This window comes from Fusarium solani, assembly GCF_023522795.1.
Source record: "Fusarium solani strain SB1 chromosome Unknown bctg00000004, whole genome shotgun sequence".
NCBI lineage: Eukaryota > Fungi > Ascomycota > Sordariomycetes > Hypocreales > Nectriaceae > Fusarium > Fusarium solani.
In genome coordinates this window covers 2057564-2080390 of record NW_027072152.1, presented here as the reverse complement: position 1 = coordinate 2080390, position 22827 = coordinate 2057564, and the positions used below count along the sequence as shown (strand labels likewise).

General features: G+C 54.7%; 6 protein-coding genes across 6 annotated transcripts; 3 read left to right on the top strand and 3 right to left on the bottom strand.

The window, feature by feature from the left end:
- Positions 1-551: 551 nt before the first annotated feature.
- On the bottom strand, positions 552-2614 carry MRS44_007705 (uncharacterized protein; the record flags this gene model as incomplete). Its single annotated transcript, XM_065620627.1, has 5 exons — positions 552-1304; positions 1360-1496; positions 1546-1911; positions 1962-2296; positions 2433-2614. 5 exons carry the CDS (start codon positions 2612-2614, stop codon positions 552-554), a joined length of 1773 nt encoding a protein of 590 aa, XP_065476699.1.
- Positions 2615-3150: 536 nt separating this feature from the next.
- On the top strand, positions 3151-3926 carry MRS44_007704 (uncharacterized protein; the record flags this gene model as incomplete). The annotated part of the gene is made up of 2 exons (XM_046273773.1): positions 3151-3345; positions 3393-3926. The coding sequence occupies 2 exons, from the start codon at positions 3151-3153 to the stop codon at positions 3924-3926; spliced, it is 729 nt and encodes a 242-aa protein (XP_046134290.1).
- A 270-nt stretch (positions 3927-4196) lies between these two features.
- MRS44_007703 (uncharacterized protein) lies at positions 4197-9650 on the bottom strand (the record flags this gene model as incomplete). Its single annotated transcript, XM_046269274.2, has 1 exon — positions 4197-9650. The coding sequence occupies one exon, from the start codon at positions 9648-9650 to the stop codon at positions 4197-4199; it is 5454 nt and encodes a 1817-aa protein (XP_046134291.2).
- Positions 9651-11910: 2260 nt separating this feature from the next.
- MRS44_007702 (uncharacterized protein) lies at positions 11911-13981 on the top strand (the record flags this gene model as incomplete). Its single annotated transcript, XM_046275994.2, has 4 exons — positions 11911-12031; positions 12087-12183; positions 12238-12830; positions 12885-13981. 4 exons carry the CDS (start codon positions 11911-11913, stop codon positions 13979-13981), a joined length of 1908 nt encoding a protein of 635 aa, XP_046134292.1.
- Positions 13982-15143: 1162 nt separating this feature from the next.
- Positions 15144-16573, top strand: MRS44_007701 (uncharacterized protein; the record flags this gene model as incomplete). Its single annotated transcript, XM_046269275.2, has 3 exons — positions 15144-15229; positions 15451-15675; positions 15823-16573. The coding sequence occupies 3 exons, from the start codon at positions 15144-15146 to the stop codon at positions 16571-16573; spliced, it is 1062 nt and encodes a 353-aa protein (XP_046134293.1).
- Positions 16574-18467: 1894 nt separating this feature from the next.
- On the bottom strand, positions 18468-20789 carry MRS44_007700 (uncharacterized protein; the record flags this gene model as incomplete). The annotated part of the gene is made up of 3 exons (XM_065620626.1): positions 18468-19133; positions 19187-20312; positions 20365-20789. The coding sequence occupies 3 exons, from the start codon at positions 20787-20789 to the stop codon at positions 18468-18470; spliced, it is 2217 nt and encodes a 738-aa protein (XP_065476698.1).
- Positions 20790-22827: the final 2038 nt, after the last annotated feature.

The following is a 22827-nucleotide window of genomic DNA, read 5'->3' as shown; positions in this document are numbered from 1 at the left end:
GGTTGATGAGCGAGATGCTACTAATAAATGGGATATAGATCGCAAACCAGAATACACGAGAGAGAACTCATGAGAAGAGACTCGAGTAGATGTTTATATGTAATTCTTGGGATAATTTAGTTGAAATACACCGCTTTCCATCTATAAACACAAGCCAGTAATAAAATACGGTTTTGGCGTGAACAGCCAAGTTGTACTTGACCATGTGGATTGTAATGTCGTCTTTGGTGAGGGTTTCACCTCATGGACTTGATTACTTATAAGTCATGATAGTACTGGCGCCTTCACTCGGAACCAAACGGAGTCACGGACTATTACAGAGTGACAACTCGACAGATGGAGGATTTAAACTTAATAGTAATTTTGTTTTGCTCAAGCCTGATCTAATGCACATAGCAGCCCTGGTCCCTCGCCTGTAGCCTCCCCTACTGATCAGGGAGAACCTGGAACGTATCATAAAATGCAACCCACGCCCTGCCCTTGATTCTAATCCGTAAAGCAATGATGCAAAGCAATTAATTATCCGCGCTTTTCGTAATAACGCTGCCTCCTCAAATCTCGACGTCAATGTCCAGGTCCAGCGACCCGATCACATCGTCGTCCATCAGGGGCTTGTGGATCGTTGGGATGCCCTTCTTCTCCTGGTACTTTTCCTCTTGCAACTTCGCCAAGTGTGATGATAGTTGAGACTTGGCTGCTGGCTTGGGCGTGCTTGTTCCTGGTGTGCTGGTGCCGCTTCCGTTGGCCGCCGGCTTCTTGTCCACCGACTCGTTGACATCGTAGACGAACTTGGCCTTGGTTCTCAGTCGTCGTGACATGTCGCCTTGGTATGCCTCGCCACGCTTAATGGCCATCTCAATCTCGCGCGACTTCGCCTTCTCCTTCAACTGAGCCTTTCGTACTGCCTCGGCATTGAGACGTCGGTTCTCTCGGTTACGCTCAGCCAACCGGTCTTGTTCTGACTGTCCCTTGGGAGTCTCTGAGAGCTTGGACGGCCCCAGGCTTGTTCTAAACGCCAGGCGCTGCGTACCAAGCTTGTCGAGTTCCTCTTGGAGCTCTTCAACCTTTGCGTCGTCACCACGCTCTCTCGCCTCCTCAAGGATTCGGGCCACACGTTCTCGCTCTGCTGGGTCAAACCGCCGCTTCAAGTCCTTGATCCTCTTCAGCCGGCCCTTGATCTCTTCGCTCGTCCACGAGTGGTTGATCAGCTTGTTGATCTCGTCGATCTTATCGAGGAGATAGGCTTTTGTAGGCAGCGTCACACCCTCGTTGTGACAGGTAACCTTGTATCGGTTGAGCTCGGCCTATCATTCATCCAGTCAGTGACCATGTCGAGAAACCGAGGCATGTTATACGTACATCTGTGAACTTTCCGCTCGAGGCAGCGATGAAGGGGAACTCTTTGATCGCCTTTCCATGGGCTGCCTTTACGTACTGATCTGTCACAAACGTACCATTGGGTCCGTTGAGAGCGTATGGCCGACTGGTGGTGAAACCTGCATGTCTTGTCAGTACTAACTCGTATATACCCTCTTCTATACGCACCCTTGATCAACGCCATGCGGTACTGTTCAATCCCGGTTTCAGGGTGTGGTCCAAGAGCGATGCGGATATAGCATCCCGTGATGGCATGTTCGAAACCAGGCGTGAAGCAGACCTGGGCGAACTCATTTCGTCCCAATCGTACTCGGTCATAATCCCGTAGTTCAGCTGGCGGCTGGTCACGAGGTTCGTCGGCTTCGGGCGTTGGTGAGCGTCTGTGGCCAAAGTCGTCATCGCTGTCCTGGCGATCAGAGTCGCGATCGCGTGGAGAGTAGGCATCCTTGCGTCTCTCGTGATCTTCTCGCCGACGTGCCTTTTCCGCCCTCGCCCGGCGCAGGGAATCCATTGCTGATCCGCGATGAGACTCCCCTTGAGACTCTCCCTTATCGCCTGTGCGTTGCCGTGATGCCTTCCCTCACCACCCTCAAGCTCAGCCGTGTCGGCGTTGCGCTTCTTCTTACCCTGCGTGCGCTCCTCATTCTCGACGCTGCTAATCATCTGACGAAGTAGGCGATTCTGACGTTGGCGCTCGATTTCCATCATACGCTCAGCGATAATCTGCTCTCGTTCGACTTCCCGCATGGCCATGATTTCGGCCTTCTCCGCCTGGCTCACGTACATACCCTCAACGGGGTACTTGTCATCATCATCGTCGTCCGCAGCAGCAGCTCGGTTTCGCGACGGCTCGGCGTCAGAGTCGGATTCGTCCATGGGCGCGGATTCGAGAGAGTTCGGGGTGCCGGGTCCAGAGTATCTGTGTCGCGCGTCAGCATTTGGTGAATTGGTGGTGGCGATTTGGAGAAGAGAGTAGCCCAGCCGCTCCCTTCGCGCGCAGGGCAAGAACAGCTTCCTGTAGTACAGGATGGCTCTTTGCGAAAAAGGTCACTTACGCTTCGCCTTCCTCTTCAGAGTCGTCGCCTCCTCGCCCCGACTTCTTTCCCGAACCCTTCTTCGAGCCACCTCTCTTGGCAGGCGGCGGCGACGCCGAAATGTCCCTGCTCTCGTTGCCAGAGCCCTCATCATCGGAATCTCCACCCGCGAGGGCGAGAAGCTCGTCGTCGATATCGGCCATAGCGATTGCTCTCGGGGATTGGTGATGACCTCAAGCACAGTGCTCTCAGGGGGGAGGCGCAAGCTCGTAAAGCTATGGCAGCCGCAGCAGGCGCGTCGCTCGCGTCTCGAGATGAAAATTTGGACCGTGTCGAGATGGAAGAGAGCCCGGAAGGATGGCAGGGCAGGCGCGAAAGGTTTGCGGGGATGAATGAGGTTTCGTTTGATGGAGAGAATGTGTTTGTGCAAGAAATTGAAGGAGCAGAGTTGCTCTCTTCCACAACCTGTTCTGAATTCGTCGTCTGCTGGCTTGCGCTTGATTGGCCAAGGCTATGTCATTTACTGCACGTGTATGGCTGGTCCGTGCTCCCGGCGAAGCTTTAGTCCGCCCTCGGTGAGCTGCAGCCAATCGGTGAGCTCACCGAGAGGACCCGGAGCTCGATCGGCGCCGTCATAGTTTATCGTTCGATTTCGGGACTCCGTGAACCCTCGAGCCACCGACCCTCCAATTGACGGCTCAAAAGAGGCAATCTTGACGTCCAAGGTTTTACAGTGACCATGGCTTCGACTCGAGCTCTCCTACGGCCTCTGTGCACCCTAGGGGCCCGACCAGTTGCCTCTTTCTACAGACCATGCGTCCGCTCCATTGCGACAACCTCCAATGCCCAGGCCTCAGTGGCCGCTGGATCCGCTGAAGCTCCCAAGAAGCGCAAGCCACTTACCAAGGAGCAGAGTAACTTTCTTGACTCAGCTGTAAGCAGAACTGACTCAATTGCACTGCACTGCTAACAGATCCCCAGCTTCGCGTCAACCAAGCCGGCGAGCTCGCTGCCGTCCTCATCTACGCCGCCCAATCCCCCGTCATCCTCCGATCAAAGCCACACCTCCGCAAGCTGATGGCGCACATGTACGACCAGGAAGACGGCCACTTCAAGACCTTCAACAGCCTCATCCACAAGCACCGCATCCGACCTACCGCTCTCTACCCCCTGTGGTCCGTCATGGCTACAGGCTTGGGCTGGTCAACCGCCATGATGGGCTACGAAGCTGCCATGGCCTGCACTGAGGCTGTCGAGACCGAGATTGGGGGCCACTACAATGAGCAGATCCGAACGCTGTTAGAAATGATCACTCAGTGGGAGGCCGAGGGTTACGAGGTTGGTGAGGAGCTGTCGGAGCTCGTCAAGACCCTTCGAAGGATTCGGGACGAGGAGCTGGAGCATCTAGATCATGCCGTCGAGCATGACGCAAGGAAAGCAGAGCCTCACTGGCTACTCACCGGTGTCATCCGAGCAGGCTGTCGGGGTGCCATTTGGGTGAGCGAGAGGGTGTGAAGCATCAATTTAGTTGTATTATACATGTAATATAGAAATACTTGCGTCTGCTGGAGTCAGAAAGATGTATACATGAGACTCAATGGACGAAAGGAACTTTCTGCGTGTGCTATAACCAGCGCGCCCAATGAATGCTCCCTTATTCCTGGAAACCCAAACGCCTTGCCATGCTTTTGTGCAAACTCATGTTCAAACACGACTTCAAACAAGTTATGATTAATTGCTGCGATCTGTTAGCACTGTCGTCATCCATGCGGAACGAGTTACTTACTAGATAGCCAAGGGGGCAACGCCATCCACTTGGTAGCCCCAGTTTCCGTTCTGCTCCTCGGTAAGAAGCCAGTCATAAGGGAACTGCACAATGTTCCCCTGCACCATATTCAAAAGTTCCTCGGCCTCAGTGCGCGACGGCATATCGTCAACGGTGAACACGCCACGCCGGCTGTTCTTAGTGGTTGCGCGGCGCCTACGCTTCACCGAACCAAACTGACCAGGTGGGGGAGCGTTAGTCTCTCGCGAGGACGGCTTCTCCAGGGTCGAAAAGGTGGTTCGACGCTCCCTGTTCTTGGTGCTTGTCTGCGGCTCCAAGAACCTTCCGTTGTTGCTCTCAAAAGCAGGGAATGGCACATCTCCCACTGAGTAGACGGGAGAAGGTGCCTCTATCGGCCGCTGAGTGTCAACGGCACTCTCGCTGTCCAGGCCCGTGTTTGGTCGAGACGAGCCTCCCTCACCATCATGCAATGCTTGCTTCTCGTCCATAGCCCGCGGTCCCTCGTCAGGAATAACGATCTTGATTCTATCATCATCGTGATGTCCAGAAAAGGGCAGCTTCTCTGTCAGCTTCCCAGCTGCCTTCTCGGCTTCCGTCTGGGCAGCCTTGGCCAACACCTCCGGTCCTGGAGCGCCCACGCCAGCACCAGCAGAGGTGGAACCACGGTGTCGCGAAGAAGGAGGGAATTCAGAATCTTCGCCTCTTGACCGGCTTCGTCCCTCCATGCTTGAGCGGAACCTTTCGCCATAGGCCATGTATTCGCGATACTCGGCCCAAGTGCTCACCTCAGAGTCTGGCATGCAGCGGAAGACGCGGCGGTAGAGCTTGGTGTTGTTCTGAGCAGCGCGGTTCCAAATCTCGTCAAAGAAGTTAGGGTTGACTGGGTCTTTCATACAGTCCTTGTCGATGTGGGCAGGGTGAATGTCTGCGGCCATCGGGTGGAACGCGCCATTGCTCAATTTTCCAGACTCAGGGTCAACATGGAGTGGAGGCCCTCCAATGTCAGTGTCATCGCTGATCGGCAATGAAGGCAGCTGTGCTGGTCGAGGCAGTCCCAGTTGCTCGGTAGTCCGTCGATTCAAAGCGGGCACAGGAGGAAGTCCATCATTGTTAGCATGGCCGGGCTCGAGATACCTGTTGTCCGCCAGAGGAGGATGTTGGTGTGCTTCCCTGGGAGACTCCAGCGTGCCCCTGCCCTCATTGCTAATGTTATTGACGAGGACTTCTCGGCCATTGACAATGACGGAGTCACGACCTGCATCCAGGCCAGTCTTCTCGGCACTCTTCCATCGGTCAGGACCGTACCCAGTAACATCCAGTTCATGCTTTCTCTTGCCTTCAGCCTGGGCAATATCTGGTGTTTCTTCTTGGTTGTCACTGGTGCTGGAGGTGTCGATCTCGCGGGCAGTAGTAACATCAAGATCGTGGTTGAAGCTGGGGATCTGCAGAGGCCCTGGACGCTTGGAGTTGGAGGTAGAAGATTCGCGAGAGGCAACATCCTCATTGTAGATATCTTCCATCTCCTTCTCAAAGTCCTGGCGATCGAGCTCCTCGCGGCGCTCCTCCTCCAAAATCTCATCAACATCCAAGCCGAGATGTTCTCGCATAAGACGCAGACGGAGTGTGTGGGCAAAGCGGCCGACCTGATACGGCTTTCCAGCCATTGTCGACATGATCATGTCCGTGTCTCGAACAATGGCAGCACACTCGGAATCACGACTGCCAAGCATGGATCGCTCGTTGATGTTGGCAGAGCCAATAAGGGCCACCCGATCATCGACAATGATAGTCTTTGCGTGGATGTAGAGCTGCTCAGTCACGAGCACATCGTTGCTCATGATGCCCCATTGTCGAAGAGAGTAGAAGCCAATGTAGTCCTCTGGGTCAATGCCGGCGGCTCGGAGTCTGCCAAAGATGGATTGCTCTCCTCTGCAGATACTCGCGAACTGGCACATGAGAATGAGACGAACACTTGTGCCCTCCTGTTCGTCCACAGTGTTCTGGAAACCAGGCATCAGGGGAATGACGATGGCACATCGCCAATCTTCGTCGTTTTCGTGAGCCCGGATGATGCGCTCAACCAAGGCATCTCCAATTCGGTTCACGATCCGGGTATTATATGCCTCAGTGCTCGTGATGAAGAATTGGTTTTCCATGTAGACAAAGTGATCCGAGTCCTCGATCATCTTGATGTAGGCGTTTTGGATGCTGTGCTCGGTCTGCTCAATTCCCAGGGACCAAGTAGAGGCTGATCGAAGGATCTGCACCTCACAAGTGCCAGTGAGTCCGAGAGCCTCCAGCTCGTCCATTTTTGCGTCAGGCGGAGGTAGCAAGAAGGGCAGGGGACGAGTGGGCTTGCGTCCACGGCGTAGGTAGTTCCATCGCTGAACGAAATGACGCGTCAGATCTCTCGCAGGCTGTCCAACAACCTGCATGGCCACATCGTGCCAGGGCATTCTGGGGACCTTGCTTCGATCGTACATCTCCTCGTAGGGCTCATTGAGCCTGAAGAAGTCCTGGACTCGAGGGTTCGAGTAGTCCTTACCAGGGAAGAGTTGGCAATGCTCCGCATCCTTGGGGATCTCAGAAACCTCGAAACCGGTTGGCTTATCATCGACAATCGGGTGCTGGGGGCAATCCCAACGTCCAAAACACAAGTCTATACCTCCCACGAAAGCAACGTCGTGGTCTACAATGCAAATCTTCTCATGATGCGCGAAAAAGAACTGGTTCTTCTTGAACTGGTTCGGTGATCTTTGAACAAAGATGTTGGGATGGAGGTTGAGCAAGGAGAACTTGGTGTACTCCGAGTCGATGGGAATGGCGGCTTCGACATTTCGGTAGACAATGACAAAGACCTTGACGCCCTCTCGGGCCTTCTTTTGCAAAAGTCTGTCCAGTCGCCACTTCTGGCTGATAGCCGCCGGTCTTCGCATGTAAAGCTCGGGGCTCAGCCACCAGTCGTGAATGTAGATAACGTCGCGGGCCATGTTGATGGCTCGAGAGACATTCCACATGTAGTCACGACCGTCGACAAGCCACTGAGCAAACACGTTTGTGCGCACAGGGGAGAAACTGTCGAACCGCTTCTCCTGGAACCATGGGGTCTGCTTCAGCATCTCATTGATCGAGTCCTCAAACTGCTTCATGACGGACTGGTTGCGCGAGAAGAATCGCACCTTACGCTCGGATGTGCGGAGGGTGAGCGTATGGTGCTTCTCAGGAAGCGCTTCCACAGTCAAATCCATCTCATCCTTCTTCTGGCTGGAGCCGATTGCCTTCATTTTGTTTTTCTTTGAGGCAATGCTGAACTTGGAGTCGACGAGGTATACATCATAGATGTTCATGTTCTCGGGAGACTCGACACACACGATGTAGCTCTGTCGGACAAGGAACCACTTGCGGCTGTGACGAGCGATTACCTTGGCAGGTGTGAGAACGCGGCGGAAGTCCAGGCCCTTGGAGGACTGGATGTGTAGATAGCACTCCTTTCCATGGTAGCTACCCTCGGCGGCGAGACGAACACCCAGCGCTGACAGTTCCAGGAAGCGGCAGAGTCGGTTGCTGTCCGCTCTGAACATGAGCCATCTGATCATCTCGGAGAGGTACTTCTCCAAGATGCGCCGTTGTTTCTCAACATAGCGCTGCCTTCGTGTCGCCACGTCCATACCCGCACCCTCGGCACTAGACATCTCGCCAGGATCAGTAATACCCGTCGATCTGCGTCTAGGCCCCATGCCCAAGAAGGTACGAGACCTTCTTCTCTGGGCCCCGAGCATTTCCGGGTCACTGAAGACGCCATCTCCAGCTGCTTCAGTGGCGGTGCCCTCGCCTTGGGTCTCCTCGCCGCGGCCGCTGCCCTGTTCCTCGTCATCGCTTTCCTCTCCCTTCTTACGGGAACCACGAAGATAGGGGAAAGCAGAGTAAGGGAACTTGGGCTGCTTCGGACGGCCGCCCAGGTCCAGACGTCCAGGCATATACTTGTCGTTATTGATAGCGAACTTGTATCGCAGATGCAAGTTATAGATGTCTCGGAGGGTCCTTGTGACGGTCCAGCTCATCCTGCTCGGGCCACTTCCATATTCCAACTCTATCGTGAACATCCAGTGTCTGTCCTTGTCGTCATCCTCCATGGGGCAGCTGTCAGTGATGCGAAGCTTGAGCTGCTCCAGGAGAACCGGGATCCTCTTGTTACCGTGCTCATCTCTCTGAATCATACTGGCGAGCATGAGAACAGCGGGGGCTCCAGCTCTCAGTTCAGCCATTAGCTCCGCTGATTTGAAGTAGTCGAACCTATCTTCCTTCTTCTGTCGGAGGAGCTTGAGAGTGTTCTTCACTTGTTTCCATTTCTGAGCACCAAAGGTGGAAGCTCTTTCAGATGTGAAGAATGGCCGTCGAGGAGTAATAGCATCGCCGTCCGACACACCTCCTCCACCGAATACAGTAATTCGGCGAAGGTGGCCCATCCGTCGTCCAACAGCACCAGGGCTTTCCACCTCATCGGCCTCCTCGCCAGGGGGTCGCATAGCAGGTGTCATCCACGAGTTCCCTCTGCGATAACCCCTCCCTAGACGATCTCGACCCTCACCTTCAGACACTCCGTAGTCAGGAGCAGATGTATCGGGCATGCTCGCACGGCGCCTAACCATGCGATCAAAAGGGTCAAGGTCATTCGTGTCATGAGCAAACCGCTTTGGTGTTCCGGGTGTTGAACCATTCGTCCTCCTCATGCGACGCATTCTTCTCTTCTTCTTCTTTGACTTGGTACCCTCGGCGTTGCCCTCGTCGGCCGTGTCCTCACCGTCGGCGTCGGCATCAGTATCCTCCTCTGTCAATGTGCCAGGGATACCACGGGGTGGCCGTGAACCAGTAGGAGAGCTCGCCATGGATTGTATGCCCTGCTCGGAAGACGCAGAGGGCAGGGTCGAGGACTTTGACGTCTGCAGACCGCCCGTGCTAGTGAGAGCCTTGAGCTTGGACATCAAAGAGACACCCTTGGACTTTCCAGGAGTATCAGGCTCCTCCCATGAATTGTTTCGAGTGTGTGTTGGAGGAGACTCTACACCCTCAGGCCGGGTGAACTGTACACTGCGTCTTGAGGGTGCCTGGCTAGTATCCTGGCCCTCTCCCTCAGGTGCAAGTCCAAAGTCTCGGTCGTTGATTCCATGATCCTTCAGTGATTTGGTCGAGGCTGGGGTAGATCTTGGTATAGCCGACGTGGGCGCCGAGTAGGAAGCGTGCGGGGGCTCAAATAGAGCGCCTTTGGTCTCGATAGGCGGAGGTTGAGTTTCTGGAGGACGAGCGACCTTGAGGTCAACGGGAGGAAGGAGATTGTTGGAAGCTTGTTTGGGAGGAGGCGGAGGTGTGAGTTTGAACTCGGGATTGGAGGGCGAGGCGGAACGAGGAGTGACGTCCATGGGTGAGACGGACTCGTCCCGTTTATGCTGTGTCATGACGATGCTTCGAACTCGATCCGAATGGTTGCGGTGTTGAAAGTCCTAGATGCTGATGACAGCAAACGAGAAGCGACGGGACAGGGATGGTTGCTCAGTTGACGTAGTCGAACATAGCATGCTGAATAATGAACAAGCGAGCGGACACGAAACGAATCTAATATCGCCCAAGCCAAAGTAAAGTCGAGTCGATATACTCGTGGCGGAGGAACGAGGCTGATAAAAGGGGCGGGAAGCGTTGCAGTCGGCGCACGTTCGCTGCGCTTGCGAGAGGTGGTGACGAAGTGTGAGAGCGGTCGACGTTGGACGGACGGGACGGATTGGAATAAACACCCGAAGCCACGGTTCGTCGATGGAGGATAGAGGTTCGCAGCGACGTCTCCTGTCACGAGACCCTTTTTGAGATGGAAGCTCCAGGGAGAAGTTCACAGTGGAGGACTCGTATCATTGAGCTCCCGAAATTTGGAGAAACCCTTGTCAGGTCGGTCGCGGTAATGGACGATCAGACGGGGCGCCCTCTATCGGTGACCTGCGGATTTGGGAAGGATCCTGGATGGATGGAGTCCGCGGCGGCCACCTCAAGGCGATGACACCCACAGTCCGGGCCCCGTCGGTCGGTGGGAGATGGGGGTCTCTGCAGGGGAGTGGCTCCCTAGAATTGCTCCCTTGGGCCCCTAACTCAGGGCAGTCAAGGTCGGGGAGATCCACTGGCCCCGAGCGTCCATCCATCACAGACAGGTGAAACGGGTCCGCCAGGCGCCCGCAACGCCTCCCGCTCAACTCCAGATTCATTGCTCAGACGTTTCAGAGAGAAATAGAGATCTACATGGTTCGCTCAAGTAGCCGACATGTCATGCACGCAAGCGCCATCGTGGCCTTTTTAATCCACCGTTTCTACGCCTCAGCAAAGACCCGACGCGCGCAGGAAGGTCGGTCTACTTTAACGGTGAGGTGCCATGATGGATTTGCCCAGTGCGCCCCAAGCTTGCCCAGGTTCAAGGGAAATTACCTGCGGAGGTTGGCTGACCCAGAGAAATCATTGATATTGGATGGATGGAACTCGCCGACAAAGGAGGCAGCCCATTCATTCATTCCGCGTATTGTTGACCGCAACCACTGGCTTTCCCGCTCAAAAGTCGTCCGCCATGCTCTACTCGCGCACATGGGGTCAGAGCTGGATGTGATGGGATACGGCCAGCAAAGGGTGTGGAATCAACCTTCATCAGCTGATGCAACATGCACTCGCCAAAGACTCGCGATCATGTGCATAGACACTATAGTCCTATTCAAACCTGATATCGAGACCTGTCTGGGATACGCCAGTGGACTAGTGATGCATGTCTTGTGGAATACACCCAATTACTTGAAAACGTGGTGGAGCAAGCCATAGGAATATCGATGATGCTATACGCGTGATAGTTAACACACAGGAATGACTTGGTTGCACGGAATATCCTCCACTATGATGTTTTATGTTTCTTGAAATACCTAGCCCCCAGAGATTGACTCTGTTTAAGCGAAAGACAACGTCCCGGTTGTCCTGGTGCTTGCGAACCTGCATACATACATCTCCTTCACATGATAATGGTTGCACAACACTAGGCGCAATTGAACACATGGCGGTGACATAAGCTGACCTGTTGCTGTTTGAGGCGGATGCCATCAACTCTATTAGGCAAGACGTCTGGTCGTGAATGATTGAAGCAAGGGTTTCGCGTCATCAGCCCTTTTTCAGCAAAATAGTTATCACTAGATCCACGAATTGTGTCCATGGTAACACTGTAAGATTCTTGGAACCCGCACTTGAAACTGACAGTCACATTGAGGAAACATGTCGTCCTCGACCGGCGACTTAGCCGCCGCACAATGGATGGATCCCATGGGGTGTCATGATGATTTCAAGACGCTACGGTTGGAGCTAAGGGGATTTCTTTGCAGCGAACGTCCCTCGGCTAGGTCTGGAACGCAGGACGGACGGGGCGGCGGGAAACAAGGGGGTGCATCAGAATGTGTGTGGGAAAAGCCAACGCCAACACTGAAAACACTGAAGACGACGGGACGCCCTCTTAATTGACAAATCTCATCATTCTAGTTTCTCATCCTCTTCTTCATCAATCTGTTGCTGTGCGCAAACTCGTCTCTTATCTTAACCAAGTCGTAATCTTACTCTTGACGCCTATCTGACGGCCTAGACTCGACCAGCGTCATTGGCGCAACTCAGTAGCATCTCGGTGAAAACCACCAGAGACGTTGCCACGCGATGCAATCGGTCCTGATCCTCATCGGCGCCGCCCTTGCCTATGCCGTCTACACATACATCTCTAATCTGCGACAAAACATCGCAGAAGCAAAGCGTAGCGGCTTGCCCTACATCATCGCCCGTACGCCTGTCCTCCCTTGACTCCGACCCCCATAACTCACATCTGACCAATCTAGCGTGCTCACCCATCTTCCTGCCATGGCAGTTGACGTTCAAATTATGGACACCAATCATTAAACTATTCCCGAAGCCATGGTGGGAGAGGTGGCTCGAGTATGTGTCTCTCCCCCTTGACTGAGCCGTGGCTAACAACTGCCAACTGGGTAGAGTCTTGACGCCTGGCTTCTCATATCGCACGCGCCATGATGGGTTCGCAAAGTACGGTGACATCTTTATGGTTGTCTCGCCGAAGCTCATTATTACCATGGTCTGCAACGCCGAGGCCGTCCACCAGATCACTGCTAGACGTGAGCACTTCCCCAAGTATGTCGAGACTTATGAGATTCTCCAGCAGTTTGGAGACAACGTCTTGACTACCGAAGGTGCTGTCTGGCGTATGCACCGTAAAGTCACATCGGCTTCGTTTAACGAGAAGAACGCAGCCCTCGTGTTCAAGGAGTCCATCCACCAGGCCAAGGGCATGGTGAAAATGTGGATGGGGTCCAACGACGATGACAGCGGCACTATTCACACTCTGGATCGGGACACCATGAGGCTGGCCCTCAACATCATTGGATACGTGGGATTTGGCTTCCGGTCGCTTTGGCCTGGCGAGACCCTACCTCCAGATGTGAACCCGAGGTTGGCCAAGTATAGTTCGCTTGAACCCTCTGCTGGACACAAACTAAGCTTTGTGAACACCGTTGCTATCCTCTTGGAATACATCCTAATGTTATTGCTTATACCACGCTGGTTATTGAGTAAGTGGCAACATAGAAATTGCCGAGATGGTCACATGCTTACCCAACTTTCAGGACTGATGCCCTTCAAGAAGGCCCATCTCGCGGCTGACGCGCACGAGGATTGGTGCAAGTATATGCAGGAACTAATGGATGAAAAGATTCAGGAAGCCCAACGGGGCGAGCGTGTCGAAGGCATGGACTTGATGGGACAACTCGTCAGGTCAAGTTACGGAACAGGCGAAACCCAGGGGAAACAGGGGGCTGAACCCAAGAAAGGCTCACTGACCCGTGATGAAATCCAAGGAAACGCCTTCATCATGCTCGTGGCTGGGCATGAGACAACAGCCAACGCCATGCACTTTATCCTGTTGGAGTTGGCAAATAACCCAGCATCGCAGAGGAGGCTCCAGAAGGATATCGACGATATCCTTGGGGGCAGAGATCCGAGTTCATGGGACTACGAAGGCCTAGTCAATCCAATGATGGCCAGCATGCTCGGCGCATGCATGAACGAGACGCTTCGAATGATACCTGCCGTGGTGGAGATCCCTAAGAAGGTAACTCCAGGTCAGGATCAGGTCATCACGGTTGATGGGAAGAGACACCTCCTTCCGAGAGGCACAGCCGTGTCTCTGGTTGCAGTGTCGATCCAGCGAAATCCTCGATACTGGCCGGCGAGGCCAAGCAAACTGCACCCGGGCGAAGGCGACGTTAATGACTGGGTCCCTGAGCGTTGGTACCGCAAGAGCGAGGACCCAGTAGCCAAGGAAACAGATACGGAAGAGCCAGAGGCAGAAGACTTTGGAGGTTATGGAGGCTCAGACATAAGCTCTCAGCTCTTCCGGCCGGAGAGGGGGGCTTATATCCCCTTCAGTGACGGCCCGCGGTCATGCCTGGGTCGTAGGATCGCGCAGGTCGAGATCATTGCAGCGCTTGCCGTCATCTTCCGGGACCATAGTATCGAGCTGGCCGTGGACGAGTGGGCAAGTGACGAGCAGGTTGAGTCGATGGACCGCGAGCAAAGACGCGAAGTATACGCCAAGGCGCAGACCACAAGCCGCAGCAAGCTCCTTGGCGCTACTTCAGTGCTCACACTGAAATTGAACGATGACCATGTGCCCGTCAGGCTCGTTAGAAGGGGCCAGGAGAGGTTTACGAGTTGGATATAATGGCCGAGGTACATGATCCAATAGACAATAAGAGTTACCCTTGCTGGGAAACACTCGTGAGGAGTCCTAGGTGTGATCGAGCTCGTGATTGGCAGACCTTGAACAGGCGATGTTTGATCAACTTGAGGGCAGCTCCGACGTTACACCTGATTGGGTCGATTGATTCGGGTGCGATGTGAGCGCTTAGGTTGACCAACAACAGTCTGGATTCATCAGTCGCGTCCTAGACGCAGAACACGTCACGCGTCGGCGGTTGGAGTAAACATTAGGGATGGATGAAGGTGTTTCCTGTGGTGCAGGATGAGAATATTGGTATGAGATACTTTTTCGCGTGTTATTGGGTTGACGAACCAATGTGTGTTCTGTGTTCAAGCAAAGACTTCGGTTAGTGTTGAGTTGTTCGTCTTGGTGTTAGTCGTAGTGGGACACACCCGTCCTCTTTCGACTGGAAGCCATGACCCATGAAATGCCTTGCCTGGCCATTATTGTGTCTGTTCTCGAAGTATCAAGCAGTAGAATAGATTCACTAGTTAGGTAAATACTGTCTGTAAGATACCTAAGTAGGTCAACAGAGTATTACAGCAGACATCTAATGTATGGCCTATGAGGTCCCATCGTGATAGAAAGCAAGTCGTGTCACCGAGTTTGTTTGCCTCGTTCAACCGCATCCAAACGTTCTAGCGTCGATGGAACAAATGGATGAATGTCATCATCCGAAAGCTCTCCACCAGCAGCTGGAGCTCCAATGCAGGCAGGCACGCTGTGAGGTCATGGCCTTTTTTAGAGCTCCAGTGAATCAAGCGCCTGTTATTTTAGTGGCCAAGCGCCCGGCTCCAGCTGTAACGAATGCAGACAGCTCCAGGCAAGCACAACACGGTCAGGCTGATCTGCGGGGACCTCAGCTCCAGGCCAGAAAAAAACATAAACAACGCAGGACCCGCTGACACGGGCCCTCTTGCTCCGCGCTCTCCAGCTCCATCACCCACCCAACACCGTCGTAGGCGAGATCTCCATCATCGTCACCATCGCCAACATCATCATCGCCCTTTTGAAGCAATTCCCACGGCGCCACCAGCCCCCGCCAACCACAAAAGGCCATTGAAGCCCTTCCGTCTACTTCTCTAGTATCGCCTATTATAGGCGACATCCTCATATTATCGCCATGTCCAACCACAGCTACAACTCTTGGCTGAAGACCAAGAAAAAGCCCGAGCTTGCCCAGCTCGCCCTGCAGTTTGGCCTGCAAGAGTACGTTTGCTTCCCGCAATTGCGCTTTCTTTGTCTACACGGCGCGCGCAACAATCTTCAACAAGTGGCCCTTGGGCGCATTCTTTGTTTGCCCATTGTTTGCGCCTCGCCTCGCCTCATTCATACCCCAGTCCGGGCGTCATCGCGACGCGCCCACTTTCCATCACGACCCCTCGATGCGACAAATAAGCCCCTCAACGCGCTGACTTTAATTGATATAGCATCGCCGGTTCCAAAAAGGATGACTTGGGTATTGCCCTCGACACATACCTCTCGGAAAACTCGTCGCGTTACCTTGCCGATCCTGAGCTGGCGGGCTACTTTAACAGCCGCTCCAAGGCTCTCGGCTCGCCCGTCAAGAGAGAGGTGATGCGCTACGAGGCCGACAAACCCCTCAAGGTCTCCCGCCGACGGACGACAAAGCTCTCGGAAGAGATTACCCCTGAGTAAGTCGCCATTCCGAGCTCCTTGGTCCTCTTGTCGCGTTGAAACTGCGCGTTGCGCAAGCGCGCGTCTTGTGTTGACCAAGAGAGGAGCTTGCGCCTTGCTCTCTGGACCCCCAAAGCTGACCAGGCCTTCTTTGGCATGTACAGGAGCGACGATGCTTCTCCCCAAGCTGCATCCCCTCAAGCAGCTTCTCCTCAAGCTATATCGACCGCGCTCGTTGAGACCCCCGGCCGGGCTCTCTCTCAGGTCGCGGCGCGCATCCCGCTGCCTGCCACACCCGCCGACGTGGCACTCGCGGTAGATCGCTCGACCAGCGCCGTGCGCCAGCGCGTCTCGTCGATGTATGAGGAGAGTGGTATCACCGAGGTCAGCCATGCGACGCGCGACACCCTCAGCACTGTCACGAGCGTCCTCTTCTGCGTCGCCGCCTGGGAGCTATGGAACGTCCGTCGCGAGGTTCTGAGCAACATTTACGCCTTCACCATCCCCGCCATCCAATTCCTTGGCACCTCCGACTACCCTGTCTACGTCCCCGACATGTTCCTGCTCCTCTCGTCCAGCTTCTGGTCCCCGACCTTGACCTGGATCTTCACCAGCGTCGCCGTCCCCAGCTTCATGGGCTACTTCTTCAACTTGAGCGCCACCAGCACGCCACCCACCCGCGGCCGCCTTCGCTCCAACACGGCCGAGTATGTGGTCGACCCCTTGACCTTCAGCATTGTCAAGGCCCTCATCTCGTTTGTGGTCTACGGGCAGGGCGTTAACTTTGGCGGTCTTCTCAACGATATGTCGATTGTGCGCCTCAACAACGCCATCTATGGCGGCTACAAGGGAATCTTGACTGGCACTGCCATCACTGGTCTTATGAGCATCTACGACGCGGTTCTGAGGAAGTAGGAGGCGACAATACTTGGTTCACGATGTGTGGTCTTGTAACTGCTGCGTGGACCTCGGGCTCTTGCTACACCCAGAGACGATACAATGACAATAACAAGAAACAGCTCTGAGACGCTAGCACGTTTCTGACCACACCAGAATCAAGCTTTCTAGGCCACTATGGCCCAGCGAGTATTTCTGCTTGTTCTTTCGGGGGCCTCGGTCGCCGTGGCGTTCAAGGTGTTGATGGCGTCTTGGGGGCGTTTGATACCTGGGGGGACTCTTTTTTTATTCTTCAAACCGCGTCTACTGCATCTAGCGTTCTCGGCGGTGTTTTTGGTTGATATGGATCTTGAGCTGTGCTCCTCAGCTTGGTTCCTTGGCCTCAAAAGCCTCGGTTTGCATCACAAAGTCTATCTACCCACAAGGGTAGTCCAGGATGAAGCGGACAGGGGACAATTGGGCTACCTGTGAGATGATTGGATGTGAAATCTTGTGTTTTTTTTTCTACGGGTAAACGGCCAACATGGGACTTAGGTTTAGCTGCAATGAGACACGGAGGCCGGCGAGAGGAAAGGCGTCATTGAATGAGTGAACGACGACTAGGCTGGGGGGTTGGAAGGATTATCTCGTATATTGGGAACGAATGACTACATGCACTTTACGCGTTCATGCTGGCTTCAAGGCTTGTGTTATGAGTGCTATTTGGTCCACTCGATTCGTAGAGCTACACCCCGCTTGTTGAAGAACACCAGACCGGTGTCCATCTATTGCCTTTTGTCTTTCTTGGTTCGAGTAGAAGCGGATAGGCGCTATCGAGGTGGCTGGTAGTCGCAAAGGTATCCGCTGCCCAGCATCCATGGATGGTAATACTATGCTGCATTGGTAAGAAGCTAGCTCCCGAGGTAGCAATCTGCCTTATCTTTGATATTCCCCAAAAGATTGTTGCCCTGAAACTTGGCCTTGGCCAAACAAGGCTCTGGAAAATGCGGTGAGTGATGCTTACCATTTGAGCCCGTTCTGTTGACGCCGGTGGGATTCCTAGGTGCAGATGGTACTTTGGTGCTAGCTTGGGTTAGGACACGGTTACATCGAATGCAATCGCCGTTGCCGGCTCAACGCCGAAAGGACGTGACCACAACTTGAATAGGCCAACGCCATAGGGAAAAGATGAGTAATTAACAGGAGAGAAACTCGTTTCAAACCCAGGTAAATTTCACACCTAACTACCACCTCTTCTAATACTAGATCGAATCTATACAAGTAGCACCGTTGTTCACATGTGTCTTCCCAAATGTCCCCCATCCCGAACGCCCCGTAGCATGGGCGGAGAACCTTTCCGCTCCTGGTCCTGGATGCCTCATACCCAGAAACAACATGCCACACAGTTAAAATGACAACAACAGTCGGGGTTAAAAAAAAAACAAGAAACAGTCGAATAAGGTTAAAAGAGTTTTTGTTTTGAAAAAAGGCAGACAACCTTTGATTCCCAGCGGAGAGGGATTGATTAGGACGGCGTTCTGGAACCCCTTGCTGGCGAAAGTACCCAAACGTGGAAGTGAAGAGATAAAAACGAGGTTCAAATAATAAAGTGTCTAGGTAGGTCTAGGCCGAGTCCGCTGGTTGGTCCGTAAACAGACGGCATACAAGTCGGGTCGAACAAGAATCGGGTAAAATGGATGCAGAGAATTCGCGTCGTCTCCCCTCTCATCATGGCTGATGCGTTCTGCGCCGCGCCGCGCCGCGCTGGTCTCGTCTCGTCTCGGATGTCTGGCGGTTCGGGTGTCGTGGGTATATTTGTACAGATGCTCCTGCAAATGCGTATGTGCGTGTGGTGTCTGTCGTGTGCGCTGGTCGAGGGGGGAGAGGTGGCGTCGCCTTGCTCATGACGGCGACATGGTGAGGGAGGTTCTCATTATGGCTTCTCCGAAGGATGCTCGAACTTGATGGGATGCACCAGCATACCACGCAGACATAACCGGCCGCTGCTGTGCTCATCCATTTCCTCCGTCTTGCCACCTCGTTCCCGTCCCTCGTTGGCACGACCACCGTGCTTTCCACGACCATCCATCTGCGCATAGCCCAGCCATCGGCGCCACAGGAGACCACCGAACTCGCTGTTGAAGTACCAGCTGGTACCCTTGTGGTTGTGCTCGTTGAGCTGATCGAAGGGGCTGCCAGGGCCTGATGTTGAGTGGTCTCGGCCAGCGTTGAAGGCACCGTCAATCTCGCTGAAGGGGTACCAGGCTCGGTCCAGGAAGACAGGGTGAGGCGCGTACACACCCTTCATGCCGTGATGCAGGGCGACGGTGGGAGGGAACATCTCCGAGAACATGGTGTGGTGGTATCGCCACACCTCCTCGTGCATCGACATGAGTAGGCGACGGCTGAGACGAGAGGCAGTGATGATGGCGCATCGTCGGGGAGGGGGGGCCTTGTAGCCTGTGGCATCGTCCGAGAAGACCCAGCCAGACTGCTCCGTATCGAAAAGCGGGTTGAGGGTGATGATATCGGCGTCCTCGCCAACACCGCACTTGGATCGATCAGGGGCATCCGAGCTGCAAGAGGGAGGCATCATGGTCTGACCCCACTCGTCGTGTCGAAGCTGCTCCTTACCCTCGAAGGACAAGGGACCGAAGATGGGGGCACGGCCAGAGGCAAGAGTGTCGTGCTGGACGCTCTGGGAGAAGTTCTCCCAGGTGCCGTGGTAAGGGGAATGTAGTAGCGAGCGCTGCGCTCCCAGAGAAGAGTACGAGGCTGCTCCTTGGCCCACTTGCCAAGACGGTCAAAGAACTCGTAGTAGCTGCCCAGGTATCGCATGTCCATCTCCCAGTTCCAGTAGTGCTCGTACTCGGGATGTTGCATGGCAAAGACTTGGAGAGGGAAGTGAGCACTGCGGTAGATGCCGTGGATATCGGCACCACTGGGGTTCTCAATGGTCTCGCCGAACCTGCCGGGGTACATGAGCCTCATCTGGGGCTCGCTCCAGAGCGAAACGAGGCCACGGAACTCGGCGGGTACGTTGTCGTTGATGATGCGCTGCACAGTCCACTTGTCGGACCAAATGGGCTCATCAATGTTGCGGACCTGCATCAGGAAGTGAACCTGGTATTCGCCACCGGATCGGAGAGACAGCTCGTTGATCAGGGCGCGGAAGTTCAGGACAGCAAGCTCGGTCCACTTGAAGCCAGTGTAGGTACGGACAACGACAGCAATGCGGCCCTTCTTGGTCGAGCCTTCCTGAAGCTCCTGAGTCTCGGGGCTGACCTGCTTGAAGCGGTGCTTGTTGGCCTTGTAGCAAGCTTCCTGGGCCTCAGCCCAGTTCACATCGATGTAGTTGATCTTGCCAGTCTCGGCCCAGATGGCCTCGTTGCCGGAGCTCTCGGTGTCGAGTCCAGTATCCAAACCACCGTGGGCTCTGCTGTAACCAAGACCGTAAGGGCCGTATCGGCTGAAACGGTCAAAGCAGACATCATCCCGAAGACCCAGGAGCTTGTAAGAGCCAATGGCAGGGTCGGGCATGTGCTGAGGAACACCGTTGTAGGCGTACAGATCCGGAGCGGGGACAGTCTTCTTCGAATCGAGGTAGCAAGTCTTGATGTCGGTAGACTGCTCATAAGGGCTGTACTTCTTAGGCTTGGGAACATGGTCGTTCATAGCGGGAGAGGGCAGGGGAGCCTTCTCAGTAACATTGGGGTACTCGGGCTGCAGACTGGTCTTAGGGACGATGGTCCGGAGGCCATGAAAGTAACCATCCAGGCTGGGAGGGAGGTTAGCAATGCGGGGGGCAGACAAGCCAAGGGGCGACGTACTGAGGGAATCTCAACCAGGGCATCTTCTGAAGCTGCTCGGCAACCTCCTTCTTCTGATCCGCCGTGACATACTCATCCTCGGGGACCGTCTCCAGCTTTCCGTCACCGTCCATGTCACCAGTCAGCATCACAACGGGCTCGCCGTTAGTGTTGATGACCGTGGCAGTTGCGACGGGCTCCTGGGTCCTGGTACCACCGATGTTGTAGCCACCATATCCGGATTTTCTGGACTTGACGAAGATCAGAGTGACGAGGAAGGCGATGCCGATGAGCCAAGTAAAGACTCTTCGGTAATGGCAGTGGCCGAAGAGGGAGCGTAGACGAAGCCGGGGCTTCTTTGTCTTTTCGGAAATAATTGAGTATGGAAGCAGGGGGTCAATCTTCCTGCCCAGAGGGACTCGCGAGCTGTTGTTGCGGGCGGCCATGGTGACTGAATGGCGCCGCTGCATGCTAGGCTGGGAAGTCTGGCACGCTTAGGCCTTGGGTCGATCGAGTCGCAACGGTGGGTGTTGTTGTGTGCGTGTGGCAAGTTGGGGGTGATGTGTTGTTTATGTGAGATTGAGGTTGAGAAAATTAGGGAGCCTAGGACAGAGCGAATGTCGAGGTGGAGCCGGCCGTCATCGAGGAATTAAGTCAACGGGTTGCGGAAACTGGCGAATTTGGCCGGAAAGCAATTCAAGTAACGACTGGCAGTCGTCGAGACAACCTATGAAGGGAACCGACGAAAGATGAAGTCCGGCGAGGAGCGGAAGTTGGTGGGCGACGTCGCTACCTCGTCATCAGACGAAGGCAGGTAGATAAAAGAGACTGAACACGACTATCACGCGACGCAACGCAAAAGCAAATGAAAAGCAGCGCGAAGCTTGATGAGCAGCGCGGTGCCTTTGAATTCGCGATTGAGAAGAGGAAAACGACGGCGTCGAGGACGGCGATGGACAGGCCGGAGAGCGAAGGGCGTTGACGGGGGTGGAAGAGAAAGGAGGGGGAAGCGAAGAGGAAAAGAGTCGACCAAGAAGAGATAGGAGAGGGAAGAGAAGAAAAAAAAAACCGAAGCCAGGCCAGGCCAGGAGAGGCACGAGCAGGGGATTACGGACACGGGACAAGGGATTGGCATCCCAGGGTCAGGGCCTTGCAGAGAGCGATAGGGGGACGGGGTAGGCAAGAACCAAGTGTGGCCAGGGGAGGGGCCCGCTACGGGGTCCGCTAAGGGGACCTAGGGAGGAAGGGGGTGCGTAGTCGCATCTACTCTTCTCTGCCAGGTACGGTGCTATTCCTGAGCTGACCTACTGTACGATTTTAGCCCTTGCGTGCCCTCCGTGGTGGTGGCGGCGCGGGCTGCGAAGCGCTGGAGAGCACATCTCAGAGGGCAACGTAGCCATCGGCAGGCCCGGGACACACAGTGGTTGGCGGGAGGGAGCGCAGTGGCTTGGCGACGCCGATGGAATGGCTGTGCTGAGATGTAGGTTTGATACGATCACTGTGGCAGAGCGAGCTCGGGTTGGTTTGCACCCGCGAGGGACGAAGACAGCTGACACTGTAGCTGAGAGTCTACTAGTGTCTGGACAGACTCCAGTCTCTCGAGTCCATACTTAGAAACCCGAGGTGAGGGCCGCAAGATGCCCACTACAATCATGGGCGTGTTGCAACAAGGTGTTTCCCTTCTCCGCCTGGATGGATTCTAACCCGAAGCTGACCCCAGCAAGGCATGCGGAAAAGTACATTGGCAGCCAGGTGTCGCCGCAAAGATACCTCTGGCATTTGGGAGAAAATGATGGAAGGAAGTCCAGTCCAGCACCCGCAACAAAACACGACCCCCGTCCCGTTCAAGCTTTGGCAAGATGGAACCTGGAGGCTCCAAAAACAGTAAAGGGTGGGGGCTGGTCACCACTCAATTCTCTCCCCGGGCCCCTCGACGCACTAGGGAATCACCTCAACGAGCACTGTGAATGGCCCTTGAGCCAACGCCCAATGGGACGGCGTTGCCGGGCGGAGAGCCCATCAGCCAATGGGCGGCGCCAGAGACACATGCTGTCCAACGAGAGTGCGAGTGTGAGAAGCTGTCGGGGGAATTGCTGGCCTGGATTGGGAGAGGACCCGGTCCAATCCACACTGATCTGACATGGAACGGCCATCATCAATCATCAATGCTTGTCAACAACAAACCATCGGCCATTTCTCATCCCCCATCGATAATGTCATCGCAGCGTCGTTGCGCGTTTTTTTGCCTTTGAAGACGGGCGCTTTTTGTTCCGCTGCCATGGAAACGCAGTAGAGCTGACGGATCCATTGGTTGCTTCACTAGCCGTTGCATCTTCTGTACGTCGAGGACAATCACTGACAATCACAACCAGCAACAGCAGCAGCAACAGTATCAGCTTCACAAGCCTTGACCCGAGCCTTGCATCCCCTGGTATTGCGCCATATCCCAGCAAGTCTCCAGGCCTCATCCCAGCCAGAAGCGAG